The 17532-nt window shown below is 52.3% G+C and overlaps 1 protein-coding gene across 1 annotated transcript in view; it reads right to left on the reverse strand.

Moving 5' to 3' along the window:
- LOC146785486 (disintegrin and metalloproteinase domain-containing protein 9-like) overlaps positions 1-17532 on the reverse strand; it is a 1594707-nt gene that overhangs the window by 1477672 nt on the left and 99503 nt on the right. Inside the window, exon 3 of the mRNA XM_085633059.1 lies at positions 7172-7233. Coding sequence (XP_085489185.1) covers positions 7172-7233 — 62 coding nt within the window. The remainder of the gene's footprint in view (positions 1-7171; positions 7234-17532) is intronic.

Genomic DNA, 17532 nt, shown 5'->3' on the forward strand with positions numbered 1-17532 from the left:
GCTCTCATTGTGTGTATTGTGCTGCCAGCACCAGGGGTGGGTATGCATGTGTCATATGTCTGGGCACTGCTGGGGGGACTCTGCACCCACCCCTCATGTCTGGACACTGCTGGGAGGACTCTGCACCCACCCCTCCTATGTCTGGGCACTGCTGGGAGGACTCTGCACCCACCCCTCCTATGTATGGGCACTGCTGGGAGGACTCTGCACCCACCCCTCCTATGTCTGGGCACTGCTGGGAGTGTTAGGCACCCACCCCTCATATGTCTGGGCACTGCTGGGGGGACTCTGCACCCACCCCCCATATGTCTGGGCACTGCTGGGAGGACTCTGCACCCACCCCTCATGTCTGGGCACTGTTGGGAGTGTTAGGCACCCACCTCTCCTATGTCTGGGCACTGCTGGGAGGACTCTGCACCCGCCCCTCCTATGTCTGGGCACTGCTGGGAGGACTCTGCACCCGCCCCTCCTATGTCTGGGCACTGCTGGGAGTGATAGGCACACACCCCTCCTATGTCTGGGCACTGCTGGGAGGACTCTGCACCCACCCCTCCTATGTATGGGCACTGCTGGGGGGACTCTGCACCCACCCCTCCTATGTCTGGGCACTGCTGGGAGGACTCTGCACCTACCCCTCATATGGCTGGGCACTGCTGGGAGGACTCTGCACCCACCCCTCATGTCTGGGCACTGCTGGGAGTGATAGGCACCCACCCCTCATGTCTGGGCACTGCTGGGAGTGATAGGCACCCACCCCTCATATGTCTGGGCACTGCTGGGGGGACTCTGCACCCACCCCTCCTATGTCTGGGCACTGCTGGGGGGACTCTGCACCCACCCCTCCTATGTCTGGGCACTGCTGGGAGTGATAGGCACCCACCCCTCATGTCTGGGCACTGCTGGGAGTGATAGGCACCCACCCCTCATATGTCTGGGCACTGCTGGGGGGACTCTGCACCCACCCCTCCTATGTCTGGGCACTGCTGGGGGGACTCTGCACCCACCCCTCCTATGTCTGGGCACTGCTGGGAGGACTCTGCAACCACCCCTCCTATGTCTGGGCACTGCTGGGAGGACTCTGCGCCCACCCCTCATATGTCTGGGCACTGCTGGGAGTGATAGGCACCCACCCCTCATGTCTGGGCACTGCTGGGAGGACTCTGCACCCACCCCTCCTATGTCTGGGCACTGCTGGGAGGACTCTGCACCCGCCCCTCCTATGTCTGGGCACTGCTGGGAGGACTCTGCACCCGCCCCTCCTATGTCTGGGTACTGCTGGGAGGACTCTGCACCCACCCCTCATATGTCTGGACACTGCTGGGAGGACTCTGCACCCACCCCTCATGTCTGGGCACTGCTGGGAGTAATAGGCACCCACCCCTCATGTCTGGGCACTGCTGGGAGTGATAGGCACCCACCCCTCCTATGTCTGGGCACTGCTGGGGGGACTCTGCACCCACCCCTCCTATGTCTGGGCACTGCTGGGGGGGACTCTGCACCCATCCCTCCTATGTCTGGGCACTGCCGGCGGGACTCTGCACCCATCCCTCATATGTCTGGGCACTGCTGGGAGGACTCTGCACCCACCCCTCATGTCTGGGCACTGCTGGGAGTGATAGGCACCCACCCCTCATGTCTGGGCACTGCTGGGAGTGATAGGCACCCACCCCTCATATGTCTGGGCACTGCTGGGGGGACTCTGCACCCACCCCTCCTATGTCTGGGCACTGCTGGGGGGACTCTGCACCCACCCCTCCTATGTCTGGGCACTGCTGGGAGGACTCTGCACCCACCCCTCCTATGTCTGGGCACTGCCGGGAGGACTCTGCACCCACCCCTCATATGTCTGGGCACTGCTGGGAGTGATGGGCAACCACCCCTCATGTCTGGGCACTGCTGGGAGTGATAGGCACCCACCCCTCATGTCTGGGCACTGCTGGGAGGACTCTGCACCCACCCCTCCTATGTCTGGGCACTGCTGGGAGGACTCTGCACCCACCCCTCCTATGTCTGGGCACTGCTGGGAGGACTCTGCACCCACCCCTCATATGTCTGGGCACTGCTGGGAGGACTCTGCACCCACCCCTCATGTCTGGGCACTGCTGGGAATGTTAGGCACCCACCCCTCCTATGTCTGGGCACTGCTGGGAGGACGCTGCACCCGCCCCTCCTATGTCTGGGCACCGCTGAGAGGACTCTGCACCCACCCCTCATGTCTGGGCCCTGCTGGGAGTGTTAGGCACCCACCCCTCCTATGTCTGGGCACTGCTGGGAGGACTCTGCACCCACCCCTCCTATGTCTGGGCACTGCTGGGAGGACTCTGCACCCACCCCTCCTATGTATGGGCACTGCTGGGAGTGATAGGCACACACCCCTATGTGTCTGTCCACTGGCGTGGTACGACCCGTACCCACGTCCTACGGCCTGGGTACGGCCCATACCACCATTGCAGTGGCGATGTAGGGGTACGCTTGGTACGGCCCGTACCCACAGGCATGGGTACGGCCCGTACCACCATTGCAGTGGCGATGTAGGGGTACGCTTGGTACGGGCTGTACCCACGTCCTTGAGGCATGGGTACGGGTCGTACCCCCATTGTTGGGGTGCCGTAGGGGTACGTACCGTACCCATGCCTTTAGGACGTGGGTACGGCCTGTACCAAGCGTACCCCTACATCGCCACTGCAATGGTGGTACGGGCCGTACCCATGCCTGTGGGACGTGGGTACGGGCCGTACCACCATTGTGGCGGTGACGTAGGGGTACGCGTGGTACGGGCCGTACCCACGCTCTGGGGGCGTGGGTACGGGCCGTACCACCATTGTTGGGGTGCCGTAGGGGTACGCACCGTACCCATGCCTTTAGGACGTGGGTACGGCTTGTACCAAGCGTACCCCTACATCACCACTGCAATGGTGGTACGGGCCGTACCCATGCCTGTGGGACGTGGGTACGAGCCGTGCCACCATTGTGGCGGTGACGTTGGGGTACGCGTGGTACGGGCCGTACCCAAGCTCTGGGGGCGTGGGTACGGGCCGCACCACCATTGTTGGGGTGCCGTAGGGGTACACACCGTACCCACGCCTTAATAGCGTGGGTACGGGTCGTACCACGCCCACCCCTACGTCACCCCAAGAATGGCGGTACAGCTCGTACCCATGCCTTTGGGACGTGGGTAGGGGCCGTACCGCCATTGTTGGGGTGACGTAGGGGTGGGCGTGGTACGACCGTACCCACGCTCTTACGACGTGGGTACGGTGCGTACTACAATTGTTGTGTTGCCGGTTCGCGTCCATGTTGACTTCCGTTGTGGCGGACGCAGGCCTTGGTGGAGACGCCCCCCCCCGAAGTGACCAGGCCCTGGGGGTCAGGTATGTACAGGGCATGTTTGATTTAGGACTTGGGTGGGGGTTATGTTTCCTGCCCCTGCCCCCCACCCCCTTTGCCCCTGGGTGTTGTTCTGACCTTCTGCGGCGTCTGCGTCGGTTCCTGTACACCAGGTGGACTGCAATGAGGGCCGGGATGACACGTAGGTTTGGGTCCATGGCTGTCCGTCGCGTACAAGTGCTCCTTGTGCGCGTCGTCCTGATTTCCTGACAGTTTTTGGCTCCCGTAAAATATTGTCCGTGCGGAGTGACGTCGGTACGAATCGTTCTTGCTGGTTCGTGAAACGCTGCCTGACTCAGTCCGGACGTCACGTCCGCGGTGTCCCGGATCGGAATTGTGGGTATTTTTTGTTCGGTCGGTGTTTTTTACGAATCGTACGCAAATGGTGTCTGCGTACGAATCGTACTTGCATGTTTGTAAGGTATTTCGACCGGGTACGAGTCGGACGGAGAAAACGCTCCGTCCGACGGTTCGTACCCGGTTTATCCAGGATCGGAATCGACCCCTTTGTCTGTTTCTATTATTGAGGCCCGGAACCTGGAAGAAGATATTATTTTATAGAAACTGGCTAAGACCGGGAGTTGGAAAGGGAAAGAAGTAATCATGCTTCCACAGTCATAAATGTTGTAACAACGTGCTTCTCATGTGCAATTACTGTGCCCTATGTTCCCCATCTCATGGATGTGTAAATGAGTTGAAGGTAGTATTGAAATATATATAAATGCCAATAAAAAATATATTTAAAAGAAATTAAAAATCAAGCGCGTTTCCCAACAGAAGGGGTACCCGCCAGGGGTGCCCCCTCTCCCCTCTCTCATTTGTTCTAGCGATAGCGCCTTTTGCCTGTATCATACGTGCCAATAATATACAGGGGTGGCTCTGGCACGCTTCCCACGAGTCCCGAATTGCTCTGTGTGCGGACGATGTCCCTCTCTTTCTGGCCAATCTGGACCGAGGTGCCCCAGATTCTTCAGTCCTTCGGGGGAGCATCTGGCCTGCGACTTACCCGATCCAAATCCAATCTGGTGCCCTTGCATGTCTCAAGTTAGTGTGTTGACAGGCAAACAAACATTCCCTTGTGGAAGCTTTCCTTTAAATACCTCGGCATATGGGTGGCCCTTCTCCCACAGCTGACCGGGACCCTCAATGTTGACCCGCTGCTCAAGCATACAAAAGATGACCTCAGGCGTTGGCAATCCCTCCCGCTCAACACCCTTGGTAGGATCGCCCTCTTCAAAATTATGGTCCTTCCTCACCTCCTACATGTACTTCAGTATTTCCCGTTACACTTCTAACGTAGCTGGTTCCGTAGACTTGATGGAATTATCACATCTTTTCTCTGGGGTGGCGCAAGATCACGCTTGGCCCTCACACATTGTCAAAGGCCCCCATATGATGGGGGAATGGGAATGGCAAACCTCTTTTTATACTACTTGACAACCCGCCTCCTGGTGATCCATGACTAGTTCAACGATGGATGGTCGGATCCAGCCGATCGGTTGGAGTTACAAAGCCTCGGATTCTCAAGGGTTCAAGCCATGCTATATGCGCTGCCAATCCCGCAAAGCTATCAGCAGTCACCCGGACTGTCCTCCTGGCATCGCGGATCGCAGTGCGACACACTCAATGGGACAACAAAATCACGCTACAGACACCCCTTTGGCATGGCAACTGGCTGCGGGAGGTCAGCACGCTAGTAGGATTTCATAAGTGGGTTCTAATAGTGTGATGCCATGCCAGGGAAACCACATGGAAGAGCTGAGTGAGTCACTCAAACTATTTACCACTCCTGGGGCATGAGCACCACCACATAAAGTCTTACAAGGGCCTGATTTGCATTTGTTTTGGTTTCTGTGGTCTCCCCGAAATGGACAGGGGCACCACCAATGTTATGTCAATGTGTTGTGGAAGGCTGCAGGAGGTACAGCAGCCACCCCACAAATGTTTTATTAACTTGCCCTACGTTTCCGACCCCCATGAGAAGTTTTCATTAAATTCACAGTACTCCGAGCTGGAACTTTTGATTTCTGTCTCTGGAGTGCAAGGACCCTCTGTGTTTGGATCTATGGTTGCTTTATGTGGAGGAGATGTGTTAATGAAAAACTCTGATACACATTTATGGTTAATTTTGAATGGCTTATTTAAAATACTTTCTTGACAATCATCGTTGATATACACTGCTAAGGAACAGACATATATATATAGTGATGGGTTGCATTGGTGTTAATGTTGAGGTCTCTAAAGTGTTTAGTCTTTTATTAATGTGACTCCCTGACAAAGCTAATAGGCCCGCATTGTATATATTGATGTGGTAGTCCCATGACAAACCCAGTAGGCCTGCCTTATTTAAAATTACACCACTTCATGTCATGATGTTGTATCTGATACAGGTGTAGGGAATTGTGGTTATGGGCTATCGGAACCTCTAGGGGTGAATTCTGATATGAGGTTGTCACAAAAGATACTTCCATCTACCTGATGTATACGTTTGTAATATATTGCATAGTATTTTGCAGCATGCGTAATACATGTAATTTTCCTTTTTCAAAGGACTGATGGGACAATAACTTATAGGTATTGCTGTTGCATGGCAACGCATGCAGATTACTAGCCTACACCACCTTCCGTGAGAAGGCTTTGAACAGCTTTGCCTCAAAACCCTCAGAGTTACAGTGCTACAATGAGGTACCTGGTTCCTAGTAAGGAAACAATTAAAAATCTATTGAATAGTAAGTCACTGAAAAAACACAATCGCGAAACGGATGATATGGGTAAGTACAGGGAAAAAAGACTTTAAATTACATTAAAAAATAGAAATTCACTAATAAAAACAAAGGCTAAAGGGATGTTATAGTTAATTGACAATGTCAGTCATAGTTTAAACACAAAAAACAACATAAAATCGGCAGTTCTAGATTGATGTGCCAACTATTACTTGCACATCGGCCATGCACTGCTTATGACCTTGCATATTACATCACTCACAACACGTTCAATGACATCACGAATGACGTCATCCAAACTATTACTCCTCAATTATAAACAAGTAAAGCATTTCACATATGTAAATAAATACTAAATTGGGCAGAATCATGTAAAGCACAAAATACATGCACATATGTGCATATATAAAATGATTATAGTGAAGTTTACTTCTTCAAGACACCAAAAACATCTTATTGCTACAAGTCACTACTAAACAAAGCTTTTGCCTTGATAACTGTTCAGACACCATACTTCCTCGAGACACCCAAGCCTAATTAGGTAGCCAGGCCGCTAGTATGCACAGCCTTTGCCCAGTGCATACCACTTTACATAGAACACACTCCCCCTCCAGATAACCAGGCACCCTTATGTGTCCAGGCTCCTATTCCACACAGCCTACACCATGTGTATAGCTCTTCACAGAGAGCTCACTCCTTCTAGACAAACAAGCCCCCTTAGGTGGTCGAGACCCCAATTCCACACAGCTATCGCCAAGCACCAGGCACTCTTAGGTGGCCAAGCTTCTACTACACACAGCCTTCGCTCTGTGTACAGGTTCAGAGAGGACCTGCTTAAAGCAATTTGGGCTGGACATTTCCTATTGGAAAAAGGCCAGAAATAATTTGCATCGGGCTGCGTCTGTTCTGAAGTGGCATGTCCAATGGCCTGGGATATAGCCCCCAAGTAAAAACCAATGGTTGAGATTAATTTAAACATTCCGTCCATTATTTTTCTGTATTCTTCACCACTAAAACATGACAATCACTTGCAGATGAAGGAAAGTTTGAAAGCTACTTACGTTTTAGGCTTTAAATGAAGAACATATTGTTTTCCTTCAGCCATAATCACAAAGGACGCATCCTAAACACAGCAAAACCGCACCATTGATGTTAAAAATTATTATAGCTATACAAATACAAAATAATCAGAAACATTTGAGTTTTCTAAATGATGGAAAGAACATGAAAATAAATATTATTTTCTCATATCCCATAAATCATTAACAAATAAAGGCAATGCCACCAAATCTAAACCCCTACTTGTAATTTCTCTCTTAAAAACTGTGAATTTAGGTATTTATGTAATACTTCCTCAGAGAATTGATGCACCTCAAGGTACTTCCTGATTGTGTGAGTGCTTTGAAGATTCAGATAACACAAGAGTGAGAAATTGGGCAGTGAGTTGAGGGGGTGAAACCCTACTCAAGCAACAACCACAACCCTTGTCCTGGTGAACCACAAAATGTTACTAAAGGAACCTGTGCTTAACCCTGTGGTAGTTGGCACAAGAGCAGTTAGGCTTAAGTTAGAGGCAATGTGTGGAGGCCTGGCTTCGCCTGGCCGCAAGATGGCCGCAACTTGAGTGGGTTCTGCTGGCCAAGCGACCAAATCAATCAAAATACGACACTCGGATGATGCATAAACCCTTCCAATGGATAATCTACACTACTGTCTGACCATTAGACTAGATCTGCCGAATTGCAGCCGGTGACCCCTGGCTGGCATGAGAGTCGGCCTATAGCTAGGCCTGCGTGAAGAACAAGCGGCTGGGGACGACCGATGAAACTGCAGGAGCCCTGCCGTCGCTGGACCCCGAGGCTGGCGCCCCCCCCCCCCCCAACAACAGAGCTGCCCACTGACGACTGGTGTTCTCTGGGCCTCGCTGTGGGGTGGCTGTGGGAGACTGCTGCCATAACCGGCCGGGCCTGGCGTGCCCGCAGCGGGGCCTGGACAGTGGACAGACGTGAGCCGGAGTAAAATGGAAAAGAGCGAAGGCCGCGGGCTCTACGGAGACCCTGCTTACCAGTGGAGTGGCGGCTGGCCTTTCCACGCAGAAAAAGGTACCGCTGCGGCATACCAGCTGGCGAGAAATACACCACCCACAGACCAGTCGGGGCAACAACTGTGGGAACACAAGGGCTGGCAGGCTGAGCTAGGGCAGAGAAAATCCAGAGAGGCTGCCGCACACTCCCTGCTGCCCCCCTTGCCCTTATCCCCCAGCACAGAGCCCCTAGCCAACAACGCCGGCACAACCACAGAGTGGAGAAAAGAACCTGGCCTACTGCAATTCCCCTGGTGCCTGAAAACACCTGAGCACACCCGCCGGACCCGGCTGTCGGACCCCAGAATTTGCTATCCTCGGGCACAGGCCAGCGGGTGCATAGCTGCCGCTGAGCACGCTTCGCTGTTTTGCACTACGGAAGCCTACCGCTGCGGTTGGGCCTGTTGAGTTTGAGCCCTGCCCGTGATGCGACCCTGCGGACAGGTGAACAGAGACCTGCGGGAAAGTGAGCTGCGTGTCCAACAGAGAGCCCAGAGACAACGATGGAACAGCTGCCCCACAGCTGCCAACACAGAGGATCAAATGCAGGGAAATAATGAGTGGCCGCTGTGGAGCAAGGTAGGCGAGACAACTGTGTGGAGCACAGAGTCCAGTGTGGAGAACTGCAATAAAGCAGGGGACTCTGCGGGGTTGTCATGCGATCCCTGTTGGGCCCCCAGTGCCCCACCTCCATGGAGCACCGGGTCCTGGAGGATTCATAGTCGTAGTGGCATTCACCCCATTGCCGCAAGAGGACAAAGAATCTAGACATTTGAGACCACCATAGCCTGTAAACGCTTGCGATGGCCTGAGAGGTCCGGCCGCTAGGCCTCAGCCCTGTGACTGACTTAGCCGGGGAGTGAAAAGATTAATAGACTGCAAATCAAAAGATGCATTATTATACTACTAGGGCGCGGGCTATTCAACCTGTTGGGGACTGCTACGCGCCGGGCCAGCGTGCTAGCTTAGTACTGACACCTGTAAATTTGCAGACGTAGAACACAGGAGAACGTTAGGGCACGACACATGTGATTAGCCTAAACCTGACACCAAATAACCTATTCTCACATTTGTGGGGCACGGGCACACTAGACCAGTTAACCCGGCTCAAGACGCAGGGGGCAGACCTCATGAACCAAAGATACCGACACCCAAGATGAAGATATACGCTTGCTCCTGTTGGATGTCAAGACCAGTCTATAAACTATTGATTCAAAACTGGACCTACACACGGCCCGGTTGGACCAGGTCAAGCAGCGGGTTGACATGCACCAAGAATGCATAAACCACATGGAAACACAAATATCAGACACAGAAAACCAGCTTGACAGCCAACAAAAACCGTTAAAAATGGATAAAGTGCTCAAGGTCATAAAAGCCAAAAATGAGGACCTAGAATCACGCTCTTGCATCATGTTGGAGGCCTTCAAAGCCCTAGATATTGATCCCTTACCCCCCCCTAAAAAATAAAAAAATTGTGCTCATGCAGAAACAATCTCTGCGTAACATGAATCCCAAAGTCCACAGCAATTCCCAAGATGGAGAGTTATGTTGAAGACCTGCTGCGAGAACTATTTGGCACTGAGCTATCTGCTGTTTTTATTGAGGAGGGAGCACACAGGTCATTCGGATCAAGACCCCCGTCTGGCGCCCCGGCCCAGCCCATAATAGCTCGAATTTAAAATTACTGTGATCGGGATGCGATCCTCTGTTTGTGCAAGTGAATGTGGGGAGGTACGTCACCAGGGCAACATCCTATTCTTCTACCCGAATTTCACGCTCACAGAACAAGCTGCGAGACAGAAATGCCTGCCGGTCTAGAGAGCCCTTTAACAACCTAGGGTGACGTATGCCCTGCTATTTCCAGCTAAGCTGCGGGTATCACATAACGGCAAAAGGCACTTCTTCTCTGACTCCACAGCTAAGCCCGCACCTTCTAAATCTCCACGTCATTCTGAAGACGCCCGCACCAGCGACAATGATTAAGTGCACCACAGACTGATATACAAAGCTCACTCCACTCAAATAGACTTTAAATGGGGGAGACTACAATGCTTCACTTATACCAATACCAGGAACTGGAAAAACTCTATATTGTCTGATGGCTGGCATGGACATACCTGACATCTCTTCAACAACAGGGAACATAAAGAAACTCTCGCTTGGCCACTCTGGTCCCTTCGACAGGGTTGACCGTCGGAGAAGCCATGGCCCCATGGGATGATTCCCACAGGCTAAGTTGTTTTGGTTATTTGGGATGAGTGAAGCGTCAGGGCACGTTGTCTCAACCTGTTGAGGGGTTGGAGTGGGTGCTGGGGGAAAAGTCCACACTGTTATTTTGGCAGAGGGGAAATGTTCAAGTAGATGGAGAGGAGGGGGTCATCCACGAACAGTCATCCTAGGAGACACACTGACTTGGTTTCCAGGACATTTACTACCATTCTACCCTTGCATGTCCCGGACATGTTACTGCTGCAGGGGCCCCCTTGGCTCCAGATCGAGCTGATGCCATTAAGCATACCCATTTCCTGCTGCAATGATGAGCATTAATTGTCTAACTTGGAATGTGCAGGATCTTAACCACTCCAAATCCTGATTGACACACGCATATCTTGCACGACACAAGGTAGATATATGTTTCTTACGCACCTGAACACCAGCACCATTACTAGAATGCAGGCTAGAAGATGAGGTGAGATACACTCGTCAGCATAATTGTGCTATATCCGTGGAGTAGCAATACTGATCAGCAAAGACCTACCGTTGGGCACCACACATACACATATCGATCAGGAAGGCAGATATGTAATAGTGGCAGGCACACTGTATAAACAACCAATGACGGTAATGGTAATATACGGTCCTAACACAGATGACCCTCAATCAGTTCTAAAACCCTGGAGGAAGGCGGCAAACCATGGTTCAGGAACGGTCCTGTGGGGAGAGGACATTAATGTTGCACTACAGGACACAAGGATCGCTCTGGGGTATGACGACAACACACGCGCTCTGCCGGCACTTTCAACACCTTGGTATCTGAAAATCTGCTCACAGACACGTGTCGACACACGCACCCGTGCACACGGGAAGGCACATGCTTTTCCTCTTACTACAATACATGGTCCGGTCTAGAATATTGGCTCATATCAAGTTATGCGCTTGCCGGGACCACGCAGGTCACACACCTCCCACACACCTTATCTGATCACGCACCAGTGCTGCTGCTGATCCACATCACGCAAACGCTTCTGCGTGCCTTTTCATGGCGACTCACTCCGAATGCGCTACGCTGTATTCAGGGAGGAGCTCCACAGTGCAATTAAAGACTATTTTGCGCAAAAACACTGGGTTGGTTGAATCAGCCTCCACGCTGTGGGAGGTGTTTAAGGTGGTAATATGTGGCTGCTGTATTGCAATGCAATCTGGCATGCTGTGAGTGATTTAAGGCACATTAAACAGACTAGAGTCTGAAATAAAAACTCTAGAAAGGGACTTCTTTGGGAACCCTGATCGTTCTTTACTAGCTGACATAAGGAAGGTTACTGCTTATCGGGAGGGGGATTTTAGAGAGACACATTACCTTGATAGAGAAGGCCAGGTGTGTAGATATGGTGAGGGTGACCGACCGGGGAACACATTAGCAGGACTACTATGCAAACCTCACACCTCTTCTTGTGTTACTGACCTTAGGGGAGCTGACTCCCAACTAGTCTCTAATCCGTCGAAAGTAACGGAGATCATGTTCACCTATCACACCCAACTTTACACCACTGCAGTTGACAATAACCCACTGGCACTACAGGAAATTTTTGATTCCATCCAGCTCTTGTGGCCAGATTAGGGTCATAGAGATTATCTGGATGCTCCGATCACTCCATAAGAAATCACCCAAATTATCGCCGGCTTACCGGCAGACTAGACCCCCAGGCTAGTTGGGCTGACACCGGCCATTTATTACAGAATATGCACCCATACTCATTCTGCATCTCATAGAAATGTACCATGAGTCGCTGACAGTGGAACGACTCCCGTCATCACTGAGAGAGGCGGCAATAGTGAATATCCTTAAAACAAACCCACAGACCTATGTGATTCATATTGCCCCTACCCTTGATAAACAAAGATAATCAGATCTACGGCAAACCGTCTGTTACCCTTAATACCGCTGATAGTTTGCCCAAACCAGTCGGGCTTCATCTCTAGAAAAGGCCACGTCGCACAATCTCCGCACTATATTCGCGATTATGCGCCACTTCTGCCCGGATATACCAGCGATGGCTGCCTTATTAGACGCCACCAAAGCATCCGACACATTGGAATGGTCCTTTTTATTCCACTGTTCCGACGTTTGGGACGGAGCCACAATTTTGTCTCTAAGATTCAACTTTTACACACTCTCCCCACGCATGAGTCAGACTCAACCGCCACGTCTCGGAACCAATACGAATCACGCGCTGCAGTAGGCAGGGATGCCCCCTGTCCCCACTACTCTTTGTCATAGCCATGGAACCGTTAGCGGCCAGACTGAGACAACATCATGCAGAACGGGGCATCGACTTTACCACTCGCTGACTTGTAGTCTCCAACTATGCTGACGATGTGGCACTATATATACGTGATGCGAAAACAAACTTTGAGCCCATGATATGCAAAGTGATTCACTGTGGTGGCTACTCGGGGATCCAGGTAAATTGGTCCAAATCAATTATTTTGCCGCTAACGGAAGCCACTGTTCCTTACGAAACGGAGTACCCCCTGAAATGAGCAGCAGAGCCTGTAAAACACCTGGGCATGTGGCTTAGCAGAGACCCAGAAGAACTGTGGAAAGCAAACTATGGCAGAGCTATGGACTGGCTGGAAACACGAATCGAGGTGTGGAACAAGTTACCACCATACCTCACTGGCCGCATAGCCATGGCCAAGATGGTTATTCTTCCGAAATTGCCATACCTTTTCATAAATATCCCACACACATCCCCAACCAATTCCTCAAACGGCTACCATCCAATATGAAAACGGCGTGGGCAGGCCGACTGCCGAGGGTATCCTCTGAAAGACGAACGATGCCACCTGCGCGCTGCGGGCCGGGGTCACCGGATACGACACTATATGCATTATGCGCTCAGGCACAATTTTTGCTAAATTGTCTACATCTGACCCTGTTCCAGCCATATTAAGCGATAGAGCATGATCAAGTACTGCCATCGCCACTCAAAACTGCCCTGTTCCAACGAGTTCCAAAGAGCTCCCAGAGGCAAAATAAGCACAGTGGAATGTGTGCACTGGGCGTGAGACGGACTCCGCTGGCGGCCAGTTTGCCGGTATTATACACGCCTTCCATTTCTGTCAGATAATCCCATTCTCCCCGTTACAAGATAAGGGTACAACCAGCCGCCCAGTGGCGTGAAGTGTTAAAAAATATGCTGATCTGTACCCTAACAGAGTTTCTCCCTTGCTTTGCTGCCACAGAAACAGCACCACTGACACTATTGGACCAAATCAAAGCCACCTGCCGTGCAATAGACTTCACATTCCCCGTCCCCCCATGCCTTTGCAGTATTGGAATATGTGCATTCACCTGCATCACCAATACACTTATAACTCGACCCTATGCACTAACACAGGCAACGTCACGAATAGATACTGCAAAGGCCCGCATGGCTAGGGAGGGAGACCTATACTCTGATATCCCCAATGCACAATGACAATACTGGTGCAGACAAACTAAAAAGCTGTCTCCCAACACCAGACTATGATGTATACATTTCAATTACTTGCGCAGAACATACCGTACACCAGCACAACTCTACAGAATCGGACTAGAAACGTACTCGCACTGCTTAAGATGCCACAGCTAAGGAGCCACCTTTCTACACTTAGCATGGCTTCTGGGCGAGATATAAGACACAGTGAGTGCCATCTTTGGAACCTCACATCAACCACATCCCGTTGTGTGCCTGTTGAACAAGTTACTTACCTTCGGTAATGATATATCTGTAAGAAACATTGGTTAGGTATAGATTCCTTACCTTAGAATTACTCCCAGGTGTCAGACTGGATCCGGAAAGTTTTTCGGCAGCAGTACCCTTGTGCGTCGGAAGCAGGAGTCGGTCGACACTGCGTTCGTCGTCGGCACCGTAGTCGCCGGGATGATGTCACGGTAGCTACATAGACACCGCCCTTGCGTGCCGACGTCAGTTCTGTACACGACTTTCCACGCCAGAAGCGCAGAGCCATGCAAGACACTGACCACTGGTGCACAAAACTAAGGCCCTGGAAGGAAGTCCTTAACCCTAGAAGTCAGCTCGCAGAACGGGGAGGATGGGTGGGGCGGTAAGGAGTCAATAACTAACCTATGTTTCTTACAGATATATCGTTACCGAAGGTAAGTAACTTGTTCATCAGAAAGAAACAGTTCATTATAGATTCCTTACCTTAGAATGAATACCCCAGCAATACTAACGCCAGAGGTGGGTCTGCGAACTAAGTTCATACCAGAAAGTCCTGGAGAACAGAACGGCCAAAGAGGGTGTCTCTCCGGACTTGACTGTCCAGGCAGTAGTGTTTGGTGAACGTATGCAGCAATGTCCCCATAGCTGCCTGACAGATGTCACTAAGGGGGACTCTCCGTCCCAAAGCAGTGGTCGCTCCCGACGCCCTGGTGGAATGGGCGTGCAGTCTCACTGGAGGCTCCTTCCTTGCCAAAGAATAACAAGCTTTGATGCACAGAACGACCCACCTGGAGATGGTCCATTTGTGCACGGCCCGACCTTTCTTAGCGCCTACATAACCAATAAAGAGACGGTCGTCCACCGGGAATTGTTTGGTGCCATCCAAGTAGAAGGAAAGTGCACGTTTTGGATCCAGGCGGTGGAGCCTCTCTTGCTCTTTTGAAGGATGCGGAGGCGGAAGGAAGGTGGGCAAAGTGATGGTTTGACCAATGTGGAAAGAAGTAACCACCTTGGGAAAAAAGGAAGTTCTAGTTCTAAAGACGAACTTGTCCAGATGGACAGCCAGAAAGGGAGGCTTGGAAGAAAGAGCTTGTCGCTCACTCACCCTGCGTGCAGAGGTGAAAGTCACCAGAAAGGCACTTTTCAAAGTGAGAATTCTGAGAGGACAGTTATGTAGAGGCTCAAAGGGAGCGCACATGAGGTAGGTAAGAACCAAGTTCAAGTCTCACTGAGGCATTACGAAGGGAACAGGAGGAAAAAGATGAGTAATGCCCTTAAGGAATCTATTTACAAGCCTAAGGAAGGCTGAAATGGTCGCGAGGTAACCCTTTAGAGTGCCCAGAGCAGAGCCCTGCTGGGCCAAAGAAAGGAGGAACAAGAGAACCTCAGAAAGAGAGGCAGAAAAGGGGATCCACAGCCTTTGCTGTGCACCATGCCACAAATGTGTTCCATCTGCAGGCGTATAATCGTCTTAGTGGAGGGATACCAGGCTGCCAAGGTAACATGACAGATTTCGGGAGGCAGGTCAAATGACGTTAACTGTCGTCGCTCAATCTCCACGGTCCTGAGATCCAAGATAGGACGCAGGCCTTTGCCCTTCTTGGTCACCAGAAAGTAGTGGGAATAGCAACCACGACTTAGTTCTGGGGCAGGAACGTGCTTGATGGCTCCCTTGGCCAAGAGTGCTGAAACTTTCTGTTGTAGAAGGGCCACATGATCCTCCGACATGCAATGGTACTGAGGTGGCATGGATGGAGGGGTAGTCTCGAAGGGGAGCGAGTAGCCCCTTTGGACTATTTACAAAACCCACCTGTCCGATGTGATGGTTCGCTAGTGGGGGAGGTGATGGCGAATCCTGCCGCCCACTGAGGTGTGGTGGCCCTGAAAGGTCAGACTAGGAGGGTTTGGAGGCTGCTGCAGAGGGGGCTGTGGTGGACTGGCCCACTCGCTGGCTTCCAGAACCACAGCGCTGGTTCCCATGCTCCCGGCTGCGCTGAGGCTGAACAGCTTGCGCCAGCCTGTGGCTCTGGGCGTGACGTGGTGGGGGACCCCTTCCATAGCCACGAAAGGCAGACTGCGCAGGGCGGGTGGTGGAGAGGACCAAGGACCTGGCCGCAGCCCGAGAGTCCTTAAAGCACTCCCGTGCGTTGTCTGCCTTGTCGCCGAAAAGGCAACAGCCATCAAAGGGTATGTCCATAAGAGTGGATTGGACATCCTCTGAAAAACCAGTCGACCGCAACCAGGCGTAGTGTCAAAGGGTTACTGATGTGGAAATCGTACTGCCTAGTGTGTCAGCGGTATCCAGCCCACAGTGGATGGTAAACTTTGCTGCATCTCTCCCCTCGGCTACTGCACGGGAGAGCACGGCCTGAGCTTCTTTCGGGCACTGGGGCAGCACCTGCGCTACCGTATCCCACACAGAGTGGGTGTAACGGCCCAACAGACATGCAGTGTTTATCGACCACAGTGCTAAGCTAGAGGAAGAAAACATTTTCTTTCCAAGGTGGTCTAGCTTTGTGGATTCCCTATCGGGTGGTGCATTAGGGAATGCGCCTTTGGAGGTGGAGGCTTGGACTACCAAGCTCTCAGGTGTGGGGTGTTGGGAGAGGAGAGTGGGGTCGCCCGAGGCCAGGCGGTGGCGTCGGGCAATCATCCTGTCCACAGGAGGCCCTGTGTTGGGCCTGGACCAGGTGCCCAAAAAGATGTCCGTGACGGCTTCATTAAACAGCAGCAGGGGCTCCAAAGAGCTTGCTGACGGTTACAGGACCTCTGTCAGGAGGTTAGTCCTGACTGTCACCGTAGGTAGCTCGAGGTGGAGAGCCTCGGCCGCCCTACGCAACACCACTGTGGATGACGATGTGTATGACGATCCGTAGCCACGGTAGGAGGAGACAACATGCTAAGATCTGGTTAGGTATCCAGACCACTGGCTTCCCTCAGTTCCTCTCTCCAGTCCTGTTCATAAACCGACTGGTCCGTTAAAGGGTCCCCAGCCTCCTCCCAGTCCTCCTCGCCCTCCTCTGGCTGCCAATCTGGTCTCAAAGAGCCAGGGTAGAACAGGGGCACAAAAGTATGCGTCAGCGCCAGATTCGCAGTCAGTCAACACCGGTCTGACTCCATGTCTACCTTGCGGTGGAGGCCGGGGTCGACGTCGGCTGGGGACTCAGCCGACGCTGGTTGCGGACGTGGTGCCGGTGGAATATGCGCCGGGGAGGCGTAACAAGGTTGACCGGCGCCAATCCGGATCCAGGCCTGGATCCAAGGCGACCCTACGGCGTCGGGGCCGAAGCCCCCTGCGCCGAAGGCCCAGGACCCCCAGCCAAGTCCACAGGGCCCGAAGGCGAGAGGCGGAGTCAGGCTGCCCAAAGATGGTGTGCATCGCTTCGTA

The sequence above is a fragment of the Triturus cristatus genome, chromosome 11 (assembly GCF_964204655.1).
Source record: "Triturus cristatus chromosome 11, aTriCri1.1, whole genome shotgun sequence".
NCBI classification, from domain to species: Eukaryota; Metazoa; Chordata; class Amphibia; order Caudata; family Salamandridae; genus Triturus; species Triturus cristatus.